The 17,731-nt window shown below is 36.0% G+C and overlaps 2 protein-coding genes across 4 annotated transcripts in view; both read right to left on the bottom strand.

Annotated features, from left to right (window-relative positions):
• Positions 1-2,076: 2,076 nt before the first annotated feature.
• The window catches only part of NPHP3 (nephrocystin 3), a 44,170-nt gene continuing 28,515 nt past the window's right edge, over positions 2,077-17,731 (bottom strand). Inside the window, exons 18-28 of one of the 3 annotated variants that reach the window (XM_060099014.1) lie at positions 13,687-13,781; positions 12,991-13,113; positions 11,409-11,598; positions 11,015-11,256; positions 9,938-10,013; positions 8,366-8,493; positions 7,239-7,479; positions 4,288-4,413; positions 3,605-3,720; positions 2,842-3,018; positions 2,077-2,650 (exon numbers count right to left, since the gene is read on the bottom strand). In XM_060099014.1, coding sequence (XP_059954997.1) covers positions 2,581-2,650; positions 2,842-3,018; positions 3,605-3,720; positions 4,288-4,413; positions 7,239-7,479; positions 8,366-8,493; positions 9,938-10,013; positions 11,015-11,256; positions 11,409-11,598; positions 12,991-13,113; positions 13,687-13,781 — 1,584 coding nt within the window. In that variant the 3' untranslated portion in view covers positions 2,077-2,580. Of the gene's footprint in view, positions 2,651-2,684; positions 3,019-3,604; positions 3,721-4,287; positions 4,414-7,238; positions 7,480-8,365; positions 8,494-9,937; positions 10,014-11,014; positions 11,257-11,408; positions 11,599-12,990; positions 13,114-13,686; positions 13,782-17,731 lie in introns of those variants that run through there. The other 2 variants (XM_060099015.1, XM_060099016.1) reach the window with 2 other exon arrangements.
• On the bottom strand, positions 15,231-16,082 carry LOC132491028 (putative uncharacterized protein MSANTD5). The gene has a single exon (XM_060099841.1). The coding sequence runs from the start codon at positions 15,966-15,968 to the stop codon at positions 15,231-15,233; it is 738 nt and encodes a 245-aa protein (XP_059955824.1). The 5' UTR covers positions 15,969-16,082.

The raw sequence follows: 17,731 nt of genomic DNA, 5'->3' as shown, positions 1-17,731 counted from the left end.
GTTTTGGTTATATTTATCTTCTTTTTTCCCTCTTGAATTTCTCCCAGAAGGGGGAAGAATGATGCTCATTTTGTAAGGTCCTACCTCATTTCTTTTAAGTCACCACTCTAGTGCCTTAGAATTAGACCACTGTTTGTTTCTCAAACATATGTGCATAAGAATCTGGGGAGAGGCTGTCTGAATTAATTAGCTCCCATGTGGCGCTGATGATCCTGGTTCACAGACCACCTTGAGTAGCCAAGCCTTAGAGAACATTAACCAAAATCCTACGGAGTCACTGAAGCTCAAGTTCAGGAAACTACTCAGTGAATACTGACAACATTCTAGTCTTTTTTGTAATGTTCAACATTTTTCTTAATTATATAAATATAATCCTCTTGTATTATAAAAAAATACACATTTTTCATTTTCACCAAGAACTTTATTGAACGTATTCACCCTTTTGTTCCACTACCTTCTCCCGTTTTTCAGGCAACTTCATAATTCCATCTTCCCAAAACTTTTTATGTTTTTGAGGAAAGAACTGTTCCAGGTGCCTTCTACAGTCTTCCAGGGAATTGAAATTTTTTTCCATTATGAGAATTTTTTAAAGACTGAAATAAATGGAAATCCGAAGGTGCAATGTCTGGCGAATACGGTGGATGAATCAGAACTTCCAAGCCAAGCTATAACAGTTTTTGCCTGGTCATCAAAGAAACATGCAGTCTTGCGTTATTCTCATGGAAGATAATGTGTTTTCTGTTGACTAATTCTGGACGCTTTTGATGGAGTGCTGCTTTCAGCTGGTCTAACTGGGAGTAGTACTTGTTGGAATTAATTGTTTCGTTTTCTGGAAGGAGCTCATAATAGAGAACTCCCTTCCAATCCCACCATGTACACAACATCACCTTCTTTGGATAAAGATTGGCCTTTGGTTTGGTTGGTGGTGGTTCATTACACTTGCCCCACAATCTCTTCCATTCCACGTTATTGTACAGTATCCACTTTTCATCGCCTGTCACAATTTGTTTTAAAAATGGAACGTTTTCGGGCTTCCCTGGTGGCGCAGTGGTTGAGAGTCTGCCTGCCGATGCAGGGGACACGGGTTCGTGTCCCGGTCCGGGAAGATCCCACATGCCGCGGAGCGGCTGGGCCTTTGAGCCATGGCCACTCAGCCTGCGCGTCCGGAGCCTGTGCTCCGCAACGGGAGAGGCCACAGCAGTGAGAGGCCCGCGTACCGCAAAAAAAAAAAAAAAAAAAAAAAAAGGAACGTTTTCATTATGTTTAAGTAGAGAATCACATGCGAAAATATGGTCAAGAAGGTTTTTTTCACTTAACTTATGTGGCACCTAAACATCAAAGCAATTAACATAACCAAGCTGGTGCAAATGATTTTCAGTGCTTGATTTGGATATTTTGAGTATATTGGCTATCTCCTGCGTGGTATAATGTGATTGATTGTTCTCAGTTAATGTCTCGATTTGATCCCTATCAACTTCAACTGGTCTACCCAACCGTGGAGCATAGTCCACTGACAAATCTCCAGCATGAAACTTTGCAAATTACTTTGACACGTTCAAACAGTCACAGCATCTTCTCCATACACTGCACAAGTCCTTTTTGCGTTTTGGTTGTGTTTTTACCTTTCTTGAAATAATAAAGCATAATATGCTGAAAATGTTGCTTTTTTTCTTCCATCTTCAATATTAAAATGGCTACACAAAAATTAACCAATTTTGATAAATCTTTTTTAAAATGCATACTGATATGATAGCTGTCACATACAATCTAACAACGTTGTTACAAATGAAGTTAAAGACCACTAAGTGCTATTAGATCCATCTTACGGAAAAAAACGAATGAAACTTTTGGCCAACCCAATATAAACTGGAGTGGGAAAAAACTTGAAATTCCACTTTTATTCTAAAACAGTGAAATATGGTTATTACATCTTTCACCTTTACAATTAATACATGTTGGAATCTTACAAGTATTAAAGTTGAAGATTTTATTTATATATAAATACATAAATGGTACAAAACATTATCCCAAATTGGCAATATTTATAAAATCTATAAAAATATTTAATCTTCAGTATAAAATGGCCAACTAATTTGAGTCCAAGATAAATGAAGACATAGATTTAGGCCATTTAAGAAAGAAGGTCATGTCCATATTTTGGGAAAGGTCAAAGAATGCCAAAGAGCTTGACCTGTTACTGCATTAATGACTTCAGATTGTGCAGGTACATTCTACACAGTAAAAACAATATACAGTGTAGACAGCACAGAAAGCAGAGGGCTTGGCCCAATCTGCTGAATGAAAAGGTAGAATAAAAAAGATGTAGCAGAGATTCCTATTACTAGTTCATTTTACAGAAAACAATTCATACTTTTCGTCAACATTATCCCTTTACTCCTTGAAACTTTTCTTTGAGGTAGAGAACTGGGCCAGACTGCTGCTGAAAAGCAAGATGAGGAATGATGAGGCTAAAGTAACGAGAGGAGAAGAATCACGGAATTCTTGAACCGCTTGTCTTAGCTGCTTTGACAGCTCTCGTAGAACAGAGACCAGTCTACTCTCCATGATCAACTCTTCGTGTCATCTTAGGATTCTAATGTTTCTACATCCTTGGTTCCCACACAATAGGAAAATTAATTCTTTTAAAGAACTAAAATAAAAACAATCATGACTCAAACTTCAATGTAGTCCAATACAATTTCATACAAATATCAGTTAAATCACACAAAATAAGTTTTCTTAAAAACTATTTTTATAAGTTTTAAATTCTAATGTTCCAAATGTTTCTTAATTATTTTATCCTAAGTTGCATTTGCAATGAATTGCAGTTGCTGGTATTACCTTTGTCCTTGATGAAGGAAAACATTAGGAGAATGGGTTGTTTTTAAGCTAACCGTATCTCCACTTGATGAATGTCGGGAAGGAGCTTTTCCACCCAAAAGAGACGTTTCTGCTTCTTTTATTTCCATTGCCCTTCTGTATAGTTCAGCAGCTTTTTCGAAATCCCCTTCTTCATAGCTTTGAGACAAAAAAAATTCTCAAAATGAGAATATAACCTTTTAACAATTCTAGATGATCTTATAGGATACAGAAAAACAAGTTGTTAATAATTGCTCTTTTTCTCCAGTGCATTCATTCAGGCAGACCAATAAAACAGAATACCCAAACTCTTCTCCTTTCTGTCTTGTGCTGTTAAGTGTCTCATAGGGGCACCATTAAGACTATGTTGTAATGGATGCAGTGAAACTGCTAAGGGAATTTAGTATCCTGAGATAAACATAACGCAAAAATCAACACGTACTTAATGGTAAATCAGCTGTGAGGACAGCAAATTGCCCAGATTACCCTAGAGCCAGTTAGCTGCAAATGTAAACTGTCCTTCTCTATTTGCTGTGATATACTCCTCTACAAAATAGATCATGTCACCTTCATTCCACTCTGGATATTACTTCAGTATCTCTTGAAGTATATAGATCAACCCAAAACAACCCCTCCCACTACAATAAAAAGCATATCAGCAATAAATATTTTGTGGTGCTCTATGATGAGTCAAAGATGTTTTAAAAGGGATTTTGGCTGCATGAGGAAAGTGAAAAATTCTTACCTAAGCACAGCTAAATTTTTTAATGTTTCTCCAACTCGAGGATGCATCCGACCCAGGCTGTCCTCATATATCTTTAATGCTCTTTCATATAACGGCAAGGCCTCAATGTGTTTTTTCTTATTAAAAAAGAAACAATGCTCACTTGAACACACTGCATTTCTGAAATTACTATTAAGGTATTCTAGACTAAGCTACTTGGGTAAGCACTTTAAAAAAGTTAGTATCCTCCTACAAGATGTGGATAAACAGATTAATTTAGGAATAATAATGGGAGAAGCAGTATAATAAAAAGTCAGAAACTTCAGTTTTAGACTCGGCTTGGTAACCAATGACATTAATCCAATTATATAAGCACAAACCTGTTTTTGCCCACAGGGTACCATACCTGTTTTTCACTCATCACAGGCAAATGATAGAGCTTAAGAACAATATTAGATATAGAGATGTAGGGAGTCTCCAGAATTTAAAAAAAACTAAGCACAATGAACTAAACACTCAGTGTTTTACACTAAGAGGAGGGGACAAATATAACTTCAATAATTTCTCAAGTATTAAAGGGAACATTAGTAGATAACCTTAAATGTCCTTTAATTATTTTTACTGCGCCATATCTAATACATGTTTACCTATATTTCATATGGTAAAACCATTCACTTATAAAGAATTACAGTGTGGGAACTTACCATTTGGCTATAAAGAACAGCTAAGTTCACCAAGGCAGTAGCTACACTAGGGTGCTTTGGGCCAAAGGATTTCTGCCGGATTTCAACAGCCAGCTCATACAAAGGTACAGCTTTGTCAAGTTTCCCCTAAAAAACAAAAGTGAAATCTAACAAAAATATTAAAGCAATAAATACTTTCTGATCAGAGCTTGTTCCATAAATACAATTTTATATTAAAAAGTAATTTTGAGGAAAAAAGTTCAGAAGCATTTCCTCCCAGTTTAATGGTTAAGTTTATAGATAACTGACATCTAATAGAACATGTAAGTACAGCTACATTGAATATGAAAACATTTTCTTTGATAACTCAGAAAGTCCTTTAGGATCATCCATTATTACTATTTCTGATGAAGTAAAAAGTATGTTGCTACTATATATAATTTAGAGATAGCATCAAAAAAAAAAAACTTGTTTTCCACCAAATCCTTTCCAGATTATTCTTTCTTTTTTACTTGAAAGTTAGGCAGAAATAGCAACTATGGATCCTTCATACTAAAACATCAACTTCACTACCAGGAGGACCAGCAAGGGTCCCACAAACAAAGTCTAAATACAGTCTAACTCTGTAACTGTGCTAAATGAAAGCAGACTTCTCTGCTTCTCTTTCTTCTCTTTTTTTTTTTTTTTTTTTTTTTTTTTTTGAGAACAGCTATAAACACTCCAAATATCACTCAGGCTAGAACCCTATGGTAAAGAATGGTTACATTTAATTGCAAGCAAAGAAAAGAAAGAATGAAATTAAAATGGTCATTTAACCAGCTACAAGAGACTCCTCCTTCAGCCCTAACAATTGGGTGATTTGATATGTTTCTGGTAGCTTAACATAGCAAACCTAATCCTGGTTGAATTTTAGAACTTCTGAAATGTAATAGAAGAATAAGTTCTAATTAGAGTGCTGACAAATGCATTTGTATTTAGAATGTATTTTTAAAAACCAAACCAGTTAAGTCTGAAATAATATTTTTATTTATTTTTTTAAATTAATTTTTATTGGAGTATAGTTGCTTTACAATGTTGTGTTAGTTTCTGCTGTACAGCAAAGTGAATCAGTTATACATATACATATATCCCCTCTTTTTTAGACTTCCTTCCCATTTAGGTCACCACAGATCACTCAGTAGGGTTCCCTATGCTAAACAGTAGGTTCTCATTAGTTACCTATTTTATACATAGTAGTGTATATATGTCAATCCCAATCTCCCAATTTGTCCCACCTTCCCCTTCCCCCCTTGGTAACCATAAGTTTATTCTCTACATCTGTGCCTCTATTTCTGCTTTGCCAGTAAGTTCATCTGTACCATTTTTCTAGATTCCCCATAAAAGCGGTATAATACGATATTTGTTTTTCTCTTTCCAACTTACTTCACTCTGTATGACAATCTCTAGGTCCATCCACATCTCTACAAATGGCACTATTTCATTCTTTTTTATGGCTGAGTAATATTCCATTGTATATATGTACCACATCTTTTTTACCCATTCCTCTGTTGATGGGCATTTAGGTTGCTTCTGTGTCCTGGCTATTGTAAATAGTGCTGCAATGAACATCGGGGTGCATGCCTCCTTTTGAATTATGGTTTGCTCTGGAGATATGCCCAGGAGTGGGATTGCTGGGTCATATGGTAGTTGTCTTTTTAGTTTTTTAAGGAACCTCCATACTGTTCTCCATAGAGGCTGTATCAATTTACATTCTCACCAACAGTGCAAGAGGGTTCCCTTTTCTCCACACCCTCTCCAGCATTTGTTGTTTGTAGATTCTTTGATGATGGCCATTCTGACCTGTGTGAGGTGATGCCTCATTGTAGTTGTGATATGCATTTCTGTAATAATTAGTGATGTTGAGCATCTTTTCATGTGCTTGTTGGCCATCTGTATGGCTTCTTTGGAGAAATGTCTATTTAGGTCTTCTGTCCATTTTTTGATTGGGTTGTTTGTTTTTTTGTTATTGAGCTGCATGAGCTATCTGTATATTTTGGAGATTAATCCCTTGTCACTTGCTTTGTTTGCAAATATTTTCTTCCATTCTGAGGGTTGTCTTTTTGTTTTTTTATGGTTTCCTTTGCTGTGCAAAAGCTTTTAAGTTTAACCAGGTCCAATTTGCTTATTTTTGTTTTTATTTTCATTAATCTAGGAGGTGGGTCATAAAAGATCTTGCTGCGATTTACGTCAAAGAATGTTCTGACTATGTTTTCCTCTAAGAGTTCTATAGTGTCTGGCCTTACATTTAGGTCTTTAATCCATTTTGAGTTTCTTTTTGTGTATGGTGTAAGGGAGTGTTCTAATTTCATTCTTTTACATGTAGCTGTCCAGTTTTCCCAGCACCACTTATTGAAGAGGCTGTCTTTTCTCCATTGTATATTCTTGCCTCCTTTGTCATAGATTAGGTGACCGTAGGTGTGTAGGTTTATCTCTGGGTTTTCTATTCTGTTCCATTGATCTATATTTCTGTTTTTGTGGCAGTATCATACTGTCCCGATTACTGTAGCTGAAGTCAGGGAGCCTGATTTCTCCAGCTCTGGTTTTCTTTCTCAAGATTGCTTTGGTTATTCAGGGTCCTTTGTGTCTCCATACAAATTGTAAAATTTTTTATTCTAATTCTGTGAAAAATGCCATTGGTAATTTGATAGGGATTGCATTGAATCTGTAGATTGCTTTGGGTAGTACAGTCATTTTCACAGTATTGATTCTTCCCATCCAAGTACATGGTATATCTCTCCATCTGTTTGTGTCATCTTTGATGAAATAATATTTTTAAATGTTCTACTCAGCTACTTGTTAAAAAATTAAGTCACTATGATTTAAAAGCTCATAGAAATAATCTATCCATCAGAAGATAAATTATTTTGCTAATAACAATTATGGCTTAATTGGCATATTATAAAACACATGTAGGCATGCCAAGGATTACTTACCATTTTCTTATACAAGACTGCAAGATGCTTCACTGTATAAGCCAAAGAAGGGTGATCAGGAGCTAATGCTCGTCTCCGAATGTCTAAGGCTCTTTCATACAGTTCTTCTGCTTTATCATACTGTTTCTTTTCATTGCATAGAGCCGCCAGATTATTCAAAGACTGGGCACAGTCAGGGTGATCTGGTCCTAGAACTCGCTCCCTCATCTCCAAGGAACGCTTCAGAAACTGGTCAGCTGTTCTATGAACGAAAGCCACAAATGGTTTAAACAATTTATTCTCTAGAAGTGAGAATCCCTAGCCATAGTTAGGTGGAGAACTGAAGCACTTTTATTCTTAAATCCAAGATAGTTAAAATAAAGGATTCAGCTCAAAATCCTCTCCCCCTCTTTCTCACCCCCTCATCTCTTCCTGCCCTTTTCCAAAAACTAAAAATGCTTTCCTGATAGTGTGAAAGCCTAAAGTATCTGGACAATTGTCTCAATTCTCCACTTCACTTCTAAAAGACAAACCCATAAATAGTTTCCAAAACAAATTTTTTATATCTTTAAAAATTACTAGGCCAAACTCAAAACATTTTGGTATTCTTTCTTTCTCCCTTTGTAGTACTAATTAATTTTTAATAAAAGAACCCTTTGTGAAGTGGGCTAAATATTTGTTGTGTACTTCTGGTATCCAAAGTGTCAAATTTGTTATATTTTTCTGACATAAAAAGAAGTCCAAAAACACCTCTTTGTCATAAATATTAATGCCTTTGTGAGTCTTTATGCTCAAATAAACTGAAGAATAAAACTAGCAGCCATCTACATTCTTTAGTCCCAAGTCTGTTCTTATATGAGATCTTATGTACAATATCTACACAAACTCACTTTTCATAAACATATAAAACATACTAGGAAAGCTAGAGAATAACTTTTTAGTTACTAAAGAAACAATGTGAAAGGAAACAGTAAAGAAAATGTCATGGTCCTTGTTAAGTGTGGCCATGTTTATAACATATCATACATGAAATTTGGCATGGTTTCTATCAATTTTTTTCTAGCTTAGCTTGATAGAAATGTAAAACAGCTTTGTATCTAAGAGACAAAATTGATACCTGTTTTCATTATTAACACCATGGTACTCACTCCAGGTTGTTCTGAAGATAGTAGAGCACACCCAGTTCATTGAGGGTCCGAGCATTGTCAGGTGTATCCTTACCTAACGTGAGCTCTTCTAACTGTAGGGCCCGTCTACGTAAAAGGGCAAATCCATACTGCAGCAAACACAAGAAATTCACAACAATCACCAAGTAAGTGCTATCTTTGATTCTGAAGCAATATACTAAGGTTCTGAAAAAATCCTTTCTCCTTTTTTTCCCTTTAAAGTAGATTACAATTACCTTAAGTATCATACTGAATTAATCTAATGATTTATGAAAATATATATACTTCCATGTAGCATCACATTCTTAAATTCATTAAAAAACTATTTTGTGAAAATAATTATGAGATTATTTTAGCAAAATGAACTGAATCCCAAAGTGCTTCAAGAAGATTAGGAAACAGAATTAACATGTATATATTTATTAACCCTATTACTAAACATTTAAATATCGGGTACTTAAAACTGCACATAGCACTTGTAACTAGAAGACAAATAAGTCCTGGAGCTCAAATGTACAGCATAGCGAATGTAAGCAAAAATACTGTATTAAAATCATCAGACTTGCTAAGAGACTAGATCTTAATTATTCCCACCACAAAAAAGAAATGATAATTATGTGATGTGATAGAGGTGTTAGCTAATGCTATGGTAATAATCATATTACAATATATAAATTCATCAGATATGCATATTGTACATCTTAAATTTACACAATGTTAGATGTCAAATATATTTCAATTTAAAAAATTGCACATAGCATTTTAAGTTAAAACAAACAAATATGCTGTATTTAGATTTTATTAGCAGCTTAGAAAAATGAAAAATTTTTTGCACTCAAGGGCAATAATTTCTTGGCATTTGAATCTAACATAAAATGTTTACTAAGTTTCTTTTATTCTGTTTTCCAACCCTTTAAAGAATTGAAACAGCTTTTAAGTCCATCTTCTAAAATCTTAATTAACTTTAAATTAACTGAATAGTTCTACTTTAAAAAAAAAAATTCCCCAGATTTATTGAGATATAATTGACATATAACATTGTGTAAGTTTAAAGTGTAAAACATGATGATATGTATGTAGTGTAAAACGATTATCACAATACATAGTTCCATTTTTTTTTTTTTTTTTTTTTTTTTTTTTTTGCTGTACGCGGGCCTCTCACTGCTGTGGCCTCTCCTGTTGCGGAGCACAGGCTCCGGACACACAGGCTCCGCGGCCATGGCTCGCGGGACCAGCCGCTCCGCGGCATGTGGGATCTTCCGGGATCGGGGCACGAACCCGTGTCCCCTGCATCGGCAGGCGGACTCTCAACCACTGCGCCACCAGGGAAGCCCCATAGTTCCATTTTTTAAAAGTCTACTAATTTGTACTTCTCAGTGATACTAATATTTAAACATGTATTATAAATAAGAAAATGTTAATCAGTACTTCCGTAGAAGTCACTTTAAAATCTAAAGTTCTTAAATATGTGAGGTTTATGCATCTACATTATGATATTCAGAGATGTTCTTTTCCTTTTTGTTCAAAACACAACACAAAAGAAATCTGCATTACCAAGTTGCCTTTTCTCCTTGTAGCTTTCTGACGAATTTTAAAAGATTTTTTTCTAAAATGTTCAGCTTGTTCATATCTTAAAAAAAAAAAAAAAAGTCAAATGAAAGAAACATATGTCCAAAGTGTCATACTTCAGTGAAATGAAACCACCAGTGTAAAGTTTTTTTGGCTAATTAAATACAGCATTATTTCTAGAAGTGATAGTCATATGGAATTTAAAATCTTTAACAAAAACTTTCATAAAACAAAATCTAACAAAACAAATCTAGTCCCCTAAGTAGCTGACATTTAACTGTTTTTAACTGATTAAACTCATTTTGAATCTCTAAAGGGTGATCTAACTAAATGAAAATCCAAAACTTTAGTTTGCTATATCAGCTTCCACACAGGTTAATTTTTTGTCAAATAGAAATGTGAAAATCACACAAAATCTGTGTGAAACAATACTTCTGGTTAAAAGAAAAAATTCCAATATGTATCACTTCTGATTGAGCAAAACAAATGATTTCAGATAGAGGAAGAGATATCATTCGGAGGGCTTATTATACTAGGGATCAGCAAACTTCTTCTGTAAAGGGCTAGATAGTAAACATTTTAGGCTTTGTGGGTCCCATGGTCTCTGTTGCAACTACAAAACTGCTGTTGAAGCATGGAAACAACCACAGACAATATGTAAATGAAAAAAATGTGGCTGTGTTACACTACAACTCTACGTCCCAAACAGGGGACCTTCTGGACTTGGCATGTGGGCAACAGTTTGCTGCCCCCTGTATTAGTAGTACACTCAATATTAGAGTTAGCGAAGAAGCCTGGTTTCAAACCTAACTATATGACTCCAAAGCCCATGCTCTATCCTTTGCACATCTTGAAATAGAGATGAATCTTGTAGTTCTAATTTTTTGTTCACCCCCCAGACCAAGAATAATATTTGAACATGGTGGATTCAAAAGAATATAGGATAAGGAAAATATGGGATATGGAAAAATACACAGCCACGAAACAAAGCCTCCCACATAAGTACATTAAGAACTGTAACTCCCTGTCATAAAACCAGAGAATTACCAATTGAAATCTTACTTATTTTGTTTCTGGTACAAAGTTGCAAGTGCTTCAAGTTCGCGAGCAATATGTGGATGGTCCGCACCATAGGCATTTTCTGAGATTTCCAATGCCTGTTTATATAGTTGTTCAGCATTGCCAAACTTCTTCCACTGCACATACACACTCGCTAGTTGGTGGAGGGACTGAGCTACTTGTGGGTGATCTGGATCTAAAGCTGTTTCTCGAATTTCTAGAGACCTCTGCAAAGGCACCACAGCCTGGGGGAAGAAAAAGGTTAAAGGCCAATTAAAGTGAGTGAAATGCTGTAAGATCTGATTAGCACAACAAATAAAAGCTGCATTAACTCCTAGGAAGGAGAGAAGAGTAAACATGAAAACCCACACAGTCTCTAACTCCCTGTTGAAGTTACCTGACTGAGAAGGCCTAGATCCTTGAGAAATCGCCCCAGGGTTTCATAAAGGTCAGCTAAGCAAATCATGCTCTCCTCGCCTTCACAGTTTTTCTCATACTGCTTCAATGAATCAAAGTATTCTGCTGCCATCGCGCTTTTGTCTTTGCCAACAAACTGCCAGTAACTCAGCAACTCAGCAAAGTGTCCTCTGTTGCAACAAACAACAGTAATTTAATGAAAAAGAAACTTTAAACCCCACTATTGAGTGAAGATGCCACAATTCGTATCAAGCTATTGATAGTTTATTAGTAGGCTAGTCCAGTGTAGTGAAGTAAGGGTGTAGACTGGGACTGCCATCTGAGTCCACAGCAGCCTAGCTGTGTGCTCTCTTACACCTCATCATCCTCATCTGCAGAAGGGGCACACCCGACACCACCTGCCTCAGGTGTTACTGTAAGGAGATTATGGCCTGTAGCAAGTACTCCATAGTGTTGGCTGCTACCATTAATATCATTATGGTTACTCACCAATGGAAACCTATCATAATCCTGTTTAGACATTTCATGATATGCAGTCAGCTGCTGAGTTCACCCAAAAATATTTTTAAATGATAGAAATCAGAACAGAAGAAATTAATGAAACACAGGCAAACTGTCAGAATATCTGCTTTGTATTTTCATCAAGGAATTGAATGATAAAAGTAAGCTTATTCATCTATTGATGGTATTAAGTAGGATGGGAGAGCTGGTAGACTAAAAGGATGAATCTGATTTCAAATGAAATCATGAAAAACTGGGATGGAGATCAGAATAATCTATAAGGTGCAACAAAGAAATTTGAGAGAGTTCTCTAAAGCAAAACAAATTATGCCTCTAAATTATGAGAAGTGAGTAAATTTCCAGGTGAGACAGAAAAACCCCCTCGTAGGGCTTAGAGGTCAGCAGGTTGTCTCATAAAAATGTGGTTCTGCCGGAGGCAAATTCAAACACACCAGGAGAGACAATAAGACATTTATGAAGGACTTCCCTGGTGGTCCAGTGGTTAAGACTCAGTGCTTCCACCGCAGGGGGCAAGGGTTCAATCCCTAGTTGGGGAAACAAGATCCCACATGCCATAGGGCACAGCCAAAAAGACAAAATAAAAACTTAAAAAAAAAAGACATTTATGAAAAAGGGTAATCCTTTCTTTAAATTCTGACACCAGTCAGATTCTCTGTAGAGCCCAGAGTCTGTTTTGAAGACTATACTTTGAAATATTTGAATACCCTGAGAGGCAGACGTCATTAACTGCCTCTCTGGGTGGTCTGGATTTAAACCTGCTTCAGTGAAAGATTAAGATACAAAGCTATCTCAAGAGTATTCCAGGTCTGATTTTATGAAAAACTGCAATACTCTATCTTTCTTGTTTACGTCTTGGAAAAAGTAGATGTCTTGGCAATTTGCAAACGGTATTAAAATTTCTCCCACACTGTTTTATACTTCAGTTACCACTGAAACTGGACTAACTTTTAAATGAAGAATGCCATTTTTCTTTGTTACACTGAAGAACTGTTTAAATCTGTTTTTCCTGGGAAAAGGTGTCCTACAAATAAGTTTCTTACCTTTTATACAGGTTTTGAGACACAAAGAGGTTAAGAAGGCAATCGTGCAGCTTCTGTTTACTTCCCTGCTGCTGGAATAGCCAAGGCAGTTCATCTGCACTCCTCCAAGTCACTCGGTCCTGACTATTAGAAGAGACGGGACAACATTCAATAATACATTGCTACAATGAGATCACTTCAAAAGGCTACAGACAAATGCTAAAGGAGGAGAGAGACATTTGAGATATATCCCTGACTCTGAGTATAAACTAATGCTGAGAAAACTAGGTCAAAATCAGAAACTCGACCAATCTAACTATGAAAATAAAGTGGTCAGGACCACTGACCAAACTAAAGTTTATTTTCCTAAAATTGAACTATTAAAAAAAATCAATAGACCCAAATATACACACACAGATATAAACAGACACACACATATTTTTAAACTACTTAAACTATTTAACTAGAATAAAATAAAAATAATAAAATGATCCTTCATTGATATCACTTAAGTTTAAATCTTCAGCATAATATTAAAAGACTGACTTACATAAACATCTTTTGTTCTTTTGGCATTAACAGAATAGGAGAGGACTTAACCTTTTAAAATAATAAGGAAATTTTTATACATTAAGTTACGCAAGAAAGAGAAATAAGTACACGGAGGTAGAGCGTGTTGCAGAAGCTACAGAAAAACAACATGGACATTTACAATACCTTAGCTGCATGGTGAAATGGTTGGTTAGCTTTTGCCTATATGAAGAAATAATGGTGGGACCTTCCATGTACTCTAGTCTCACTGTTTCCCAAGCCTATGGACAAAAAGAAAAAACATTAGTCTATTTTCTGTAAGTCACTGTACAATCTAACAATGAATTTGTAAAAAGAAATTTACAATTATTTCAATTTTATAGTTGTATAATAGAAAGAGCATTAGAATACTTTAAAATTTGGTATATATTTATGTGATAAACTGACATGAGAATTCCTGTAAGAACTCAAAATATAATTCAATTCAAACTTCTGGTGAATACATTAAAAATCTGAAATGTGTTTTGCAAAAGTACTAAAAAGAGCAAATTATATTTAAGTGATATACAATAAAGGAGAAAGATAAGCCTGTGAAATTACAAACATTCCACACCTGCATATATAACACAGCATACTCAAATGAAAGACTTCATTTATATTTGTTTACATGTATAAATCAACCATGGCATTGCAGATGATAAGAATTATATTGGTATTTCTGTGGTATTTGTTGTGATTTCCCCTCTTTCAGTTCTTGTTTTGTTTATTTGGGTCTTCTCTCTTTTCTTCTTGGTGACTCTGGCCAGAGGTTTGCCAATGTTTTAAACTTACTTACTTACTTACTTACTTACTTACTTACTTATTTATATTTTTGGCTGCATGGGTGTTCGTTGCTGCACGCGGGCTTTCTCTAGTTGTGGTGAGTGGGGGCTACTCTTCGTGGCGGTGTGTGGGCTTCTCACTGCGGTGGCTTCTCTTGTTGTGGAGCACGGGTTCTAGGTACACAGGCTTCAGTAGTTGTGGCATGTGGGCTCAGTAGTTGTGGCTCACGGGCTCTAGAGTGCAGGCTCAGTCACTGTGGCACAGGGGCTTAGTTGCTCTGCGGCACGTGGGATCTCCCCGCACCAGGGCTTAAATCTGTGTCCCCTGCATTGGCAGGTGGATTCTTAACCACTGTGCCACCAGGGAAGTCCCGAGGTTTGTCAATTTTGTTTACCCTTTCAAAGAACCAGTTCTTGGTATTATTGATTTTTTTCTATTGTTTTTTAAATCTCTATTTTATTTATTTCCTCTCTGATCTTTATTATCTCCTTCCTTCTGCTGACTTTAGGTTTTGTTTGTTCTATTTCTAATTCTTTTAGGTGGTGGGTTAGGTTGTTTATTTGAGATTTTTCTTATCTCTATGAACTTCCCTCTAAGAACTGCTTTTGCTGCATCCCATAGATTTGGTATGGTTGTGTTTTCATTGTCATTTGCCTCAAGGTATTTTTAAATTTCTTCATTGATTTCATCATTGACCCACTGGTTTTTCAGTAGTATGTTGCTTAGTCTCCATGTAATTGTTTTTTTTTTTTCTCATTTCTTTTTCTGTGGTTGATTTCTAGTTTCATGACATTGTGGTCAGAAAAGATGCTTGAAATAATTTCTATACTTTTATTTATTTTTTTTTTTTTTTTTTTTTTTTTTTTTTTGAGGGTCACAGTCATTTATTTTCACATTTTTTTTCCTCATTACATTGGGTTAGGAAAAAAGAAGTCATGAGTGTATAGAATTGTGCTAGTCCATTGTCTGTCCTTTGAATCAAACTGGGATTCAGGTTCCAGCTGTAAGTTCTCAATCTGACTCAGTGTCAGAGAGTTGACCACTGTTGCTGGGGGCCAGGGTGTAGGGAGAAAAATGCAGGAAACAGGCATGGACTTGACTGTGGAAGGTTCATGTTCCAGGGCTCCCATCTGGGTACCTGAGGATCCTCTATGTAGATTATGTGGGGGAGCCCACAGCAGCTCCTCAAAGCAGTCAGGGATGGCACACGCAGGGGGCTGGTACTCAGGTGGTGGGACATCAGCCACTTCTGAGAAGTCCTTGTTCTCCCCTCTGTGTTCTAGGATCCTGTGAAGGGCCTCTCCATAAGGACATGGCAAGGGTTCACTCCTTGGTCTCTGGTTGGCTTCATGAATGGTCCAGTATAAGTCCTGCATGTTTATTAGCATCTGGAGACATTTTCTCCTGCTCTTATTTATGCCCCTTTGCTTGAGATGCCTGGCAATTATTCTTGATGCTAAGTGATAATTCTTCTTTAACTCTTCACCTTCAAGGAGTTCCCATTCTTGTAGGAAACTCCTAATCTCATGGTTGCTCCAAGGTTTAACACACTGGTCTGAGGGCGGTTCTTCTCCCTGGGTTTCTTTTACCTTCTCTACTTCCTGGAGGTGTCTAGTACTTTCAGCCTGAAATGTCACTTTCTCCATTTTTATTCTGAGTTTTCTCTGCAGCCTCAGGGCCTAATCCAGGAGCTGAAGAGAGCTGGCACTTACTCTGCTTTGCTGGAATTCAGGAGATTATGTGGTCTCCTGAAATGTGTCTGCTCCTCTCTGCTTCTGGCAGTCTCTCAATTTCTATACTTTTAAATTTGTTGAGACTTGTTTTGTGCCCTAATATGTGGTCAATCCTAGAGAATGTTCCATGTGCACTTGAAAAGAATGTGTATTCTGCTTTATTTGGGCTGTAATGTCTTGAAAATATCAATTAAGTCTAACTGTTCTGTTGAATCATTTAGAATATCTGTTGCCTTATTGATTTTCTGTCTCAAAGATCTGTCCATTGATGTGAGTAGGGTGTTAAAATCTCCTACCATTATTGTATTCTCATCAGTTTCTCCTGTTATGTCTGTTAGTATTTATTTTATGTATTTGGGTGCTCCTATATTGGGTGCATATATGTTGATGAGTGTAATATCCTCTCCTTGTATTGATCCTTATATCATTATATAGTGTCCTTCTTTATCTTTCTTTATAGCCTTTGTTTTAAAGTCTATTTTGTCTGATATGAGTATTGCAACCTCACTTTCTTGTTATTTCCATTTGCATGAAATATCTTTTTCCATCCTCTCACTTTCAATCTATGTGTGTCCTTTGCCCTAAAATGGGTCTCATGTAGGCAGCATATTGTCAGCTCTTGTTTTTTTCTCCAATCTGCCACTGTGTCTTTTGACTGGAGCATCTAGTCCATTGACAGCTGAGGTAATTATTGATAGATATGTATTTATTGCCATTTTAAACCTTGTTTTCCCATTGATTTTATATTTCTTCTTTGTCTCTTTCTTTTTCTTTTTGTTTTTCCTTTCATGGTTTGATGGTTTTCTTTTGTATTATGCTTACATTCTCTTCTTTTTGGTTTTTGTGAATCTATTGTATGTTTTTGATTTATAGTTACCCTGTTTTTCAAGTACGTTAACCCCTTCCTATATCTACTTGCCTTAGACTGGTAGTTACATAGGCTCAAACACATTCTAGAAAAAAATCTACATTTTCTTATGCTCTTCTCCCACATTTTATGATTCTGATGTCCTCTTTTACATCTTCATGTTTGTCCTTTTGCTGTTCATTGTGGTTCATGTGTGATTCTGTGAATCATCACTCTCACAGAAATTGTTTTTTTTAATCTGTGTACTGGCTTTTTTAAGTGATTTACTTTCCAATTGTGGTTTTCTCTTCCCTAGATTCTTACTTCTTTTCTATTCAGATAAGATCTTTCAATATTTCCTTTAGTATAGGTTTAGTTTTTGCTTGTCTGAAAAATTCTTTCTCTCTCCTTCTATTGTAAATGATAATCTTGGTGGGTGGAATTTCCTAGGTTGCAGGTTTTTCCCTTTCAGAACTTTGAATATATCTTGTCACTCCCTTCTGGCTTGCAACACTCTTGTAGAGAAATCAGCTGATAGCCTTATGGGGGTTCCCTTGTAATCAACTCTTTGTTTTAGTCTTGCTGCCCTTAGAATCCTCTCTTTATGTTTAACTTTTGCCATTTTTATTATAATATGTCTTGGTGTAGGTCTGTTTGGGTTTATCTTGTTTGGGACCCTCTGTGCTTCCTGAACCTGGATATCTCTTTCCTTCTTTAGGTTTGGGAAGTTTTCAGCCATAATTTCTTCAATCCCCTTTTCTCTTTCTTCTACTTCTGGGATCCCTATTATGCATAGATTGGCACACTTTATATTATCCCATAGGTTTCT

Source organism: Mesoplodon densirostris, chromosome 5 (genome assembly GCF_025265405.1).
Source record: "Mesoplodon densirostris isolate mMesDen1 chromosome 5, mMesDen1 primary haplotype, whole genome shotgun sequence".
NCBI lineage: Eukaryota > Metazoa > Chordata > Mammalia > Artiodactyla > Ziphiidae > Mesoplodon > Mesoplodon densirostris.
The sequence above is the reverse complement of the archived record's forward strand: the minus strand, read 5'-3'. Positions and strand labels throughout refer to the sequence as shown.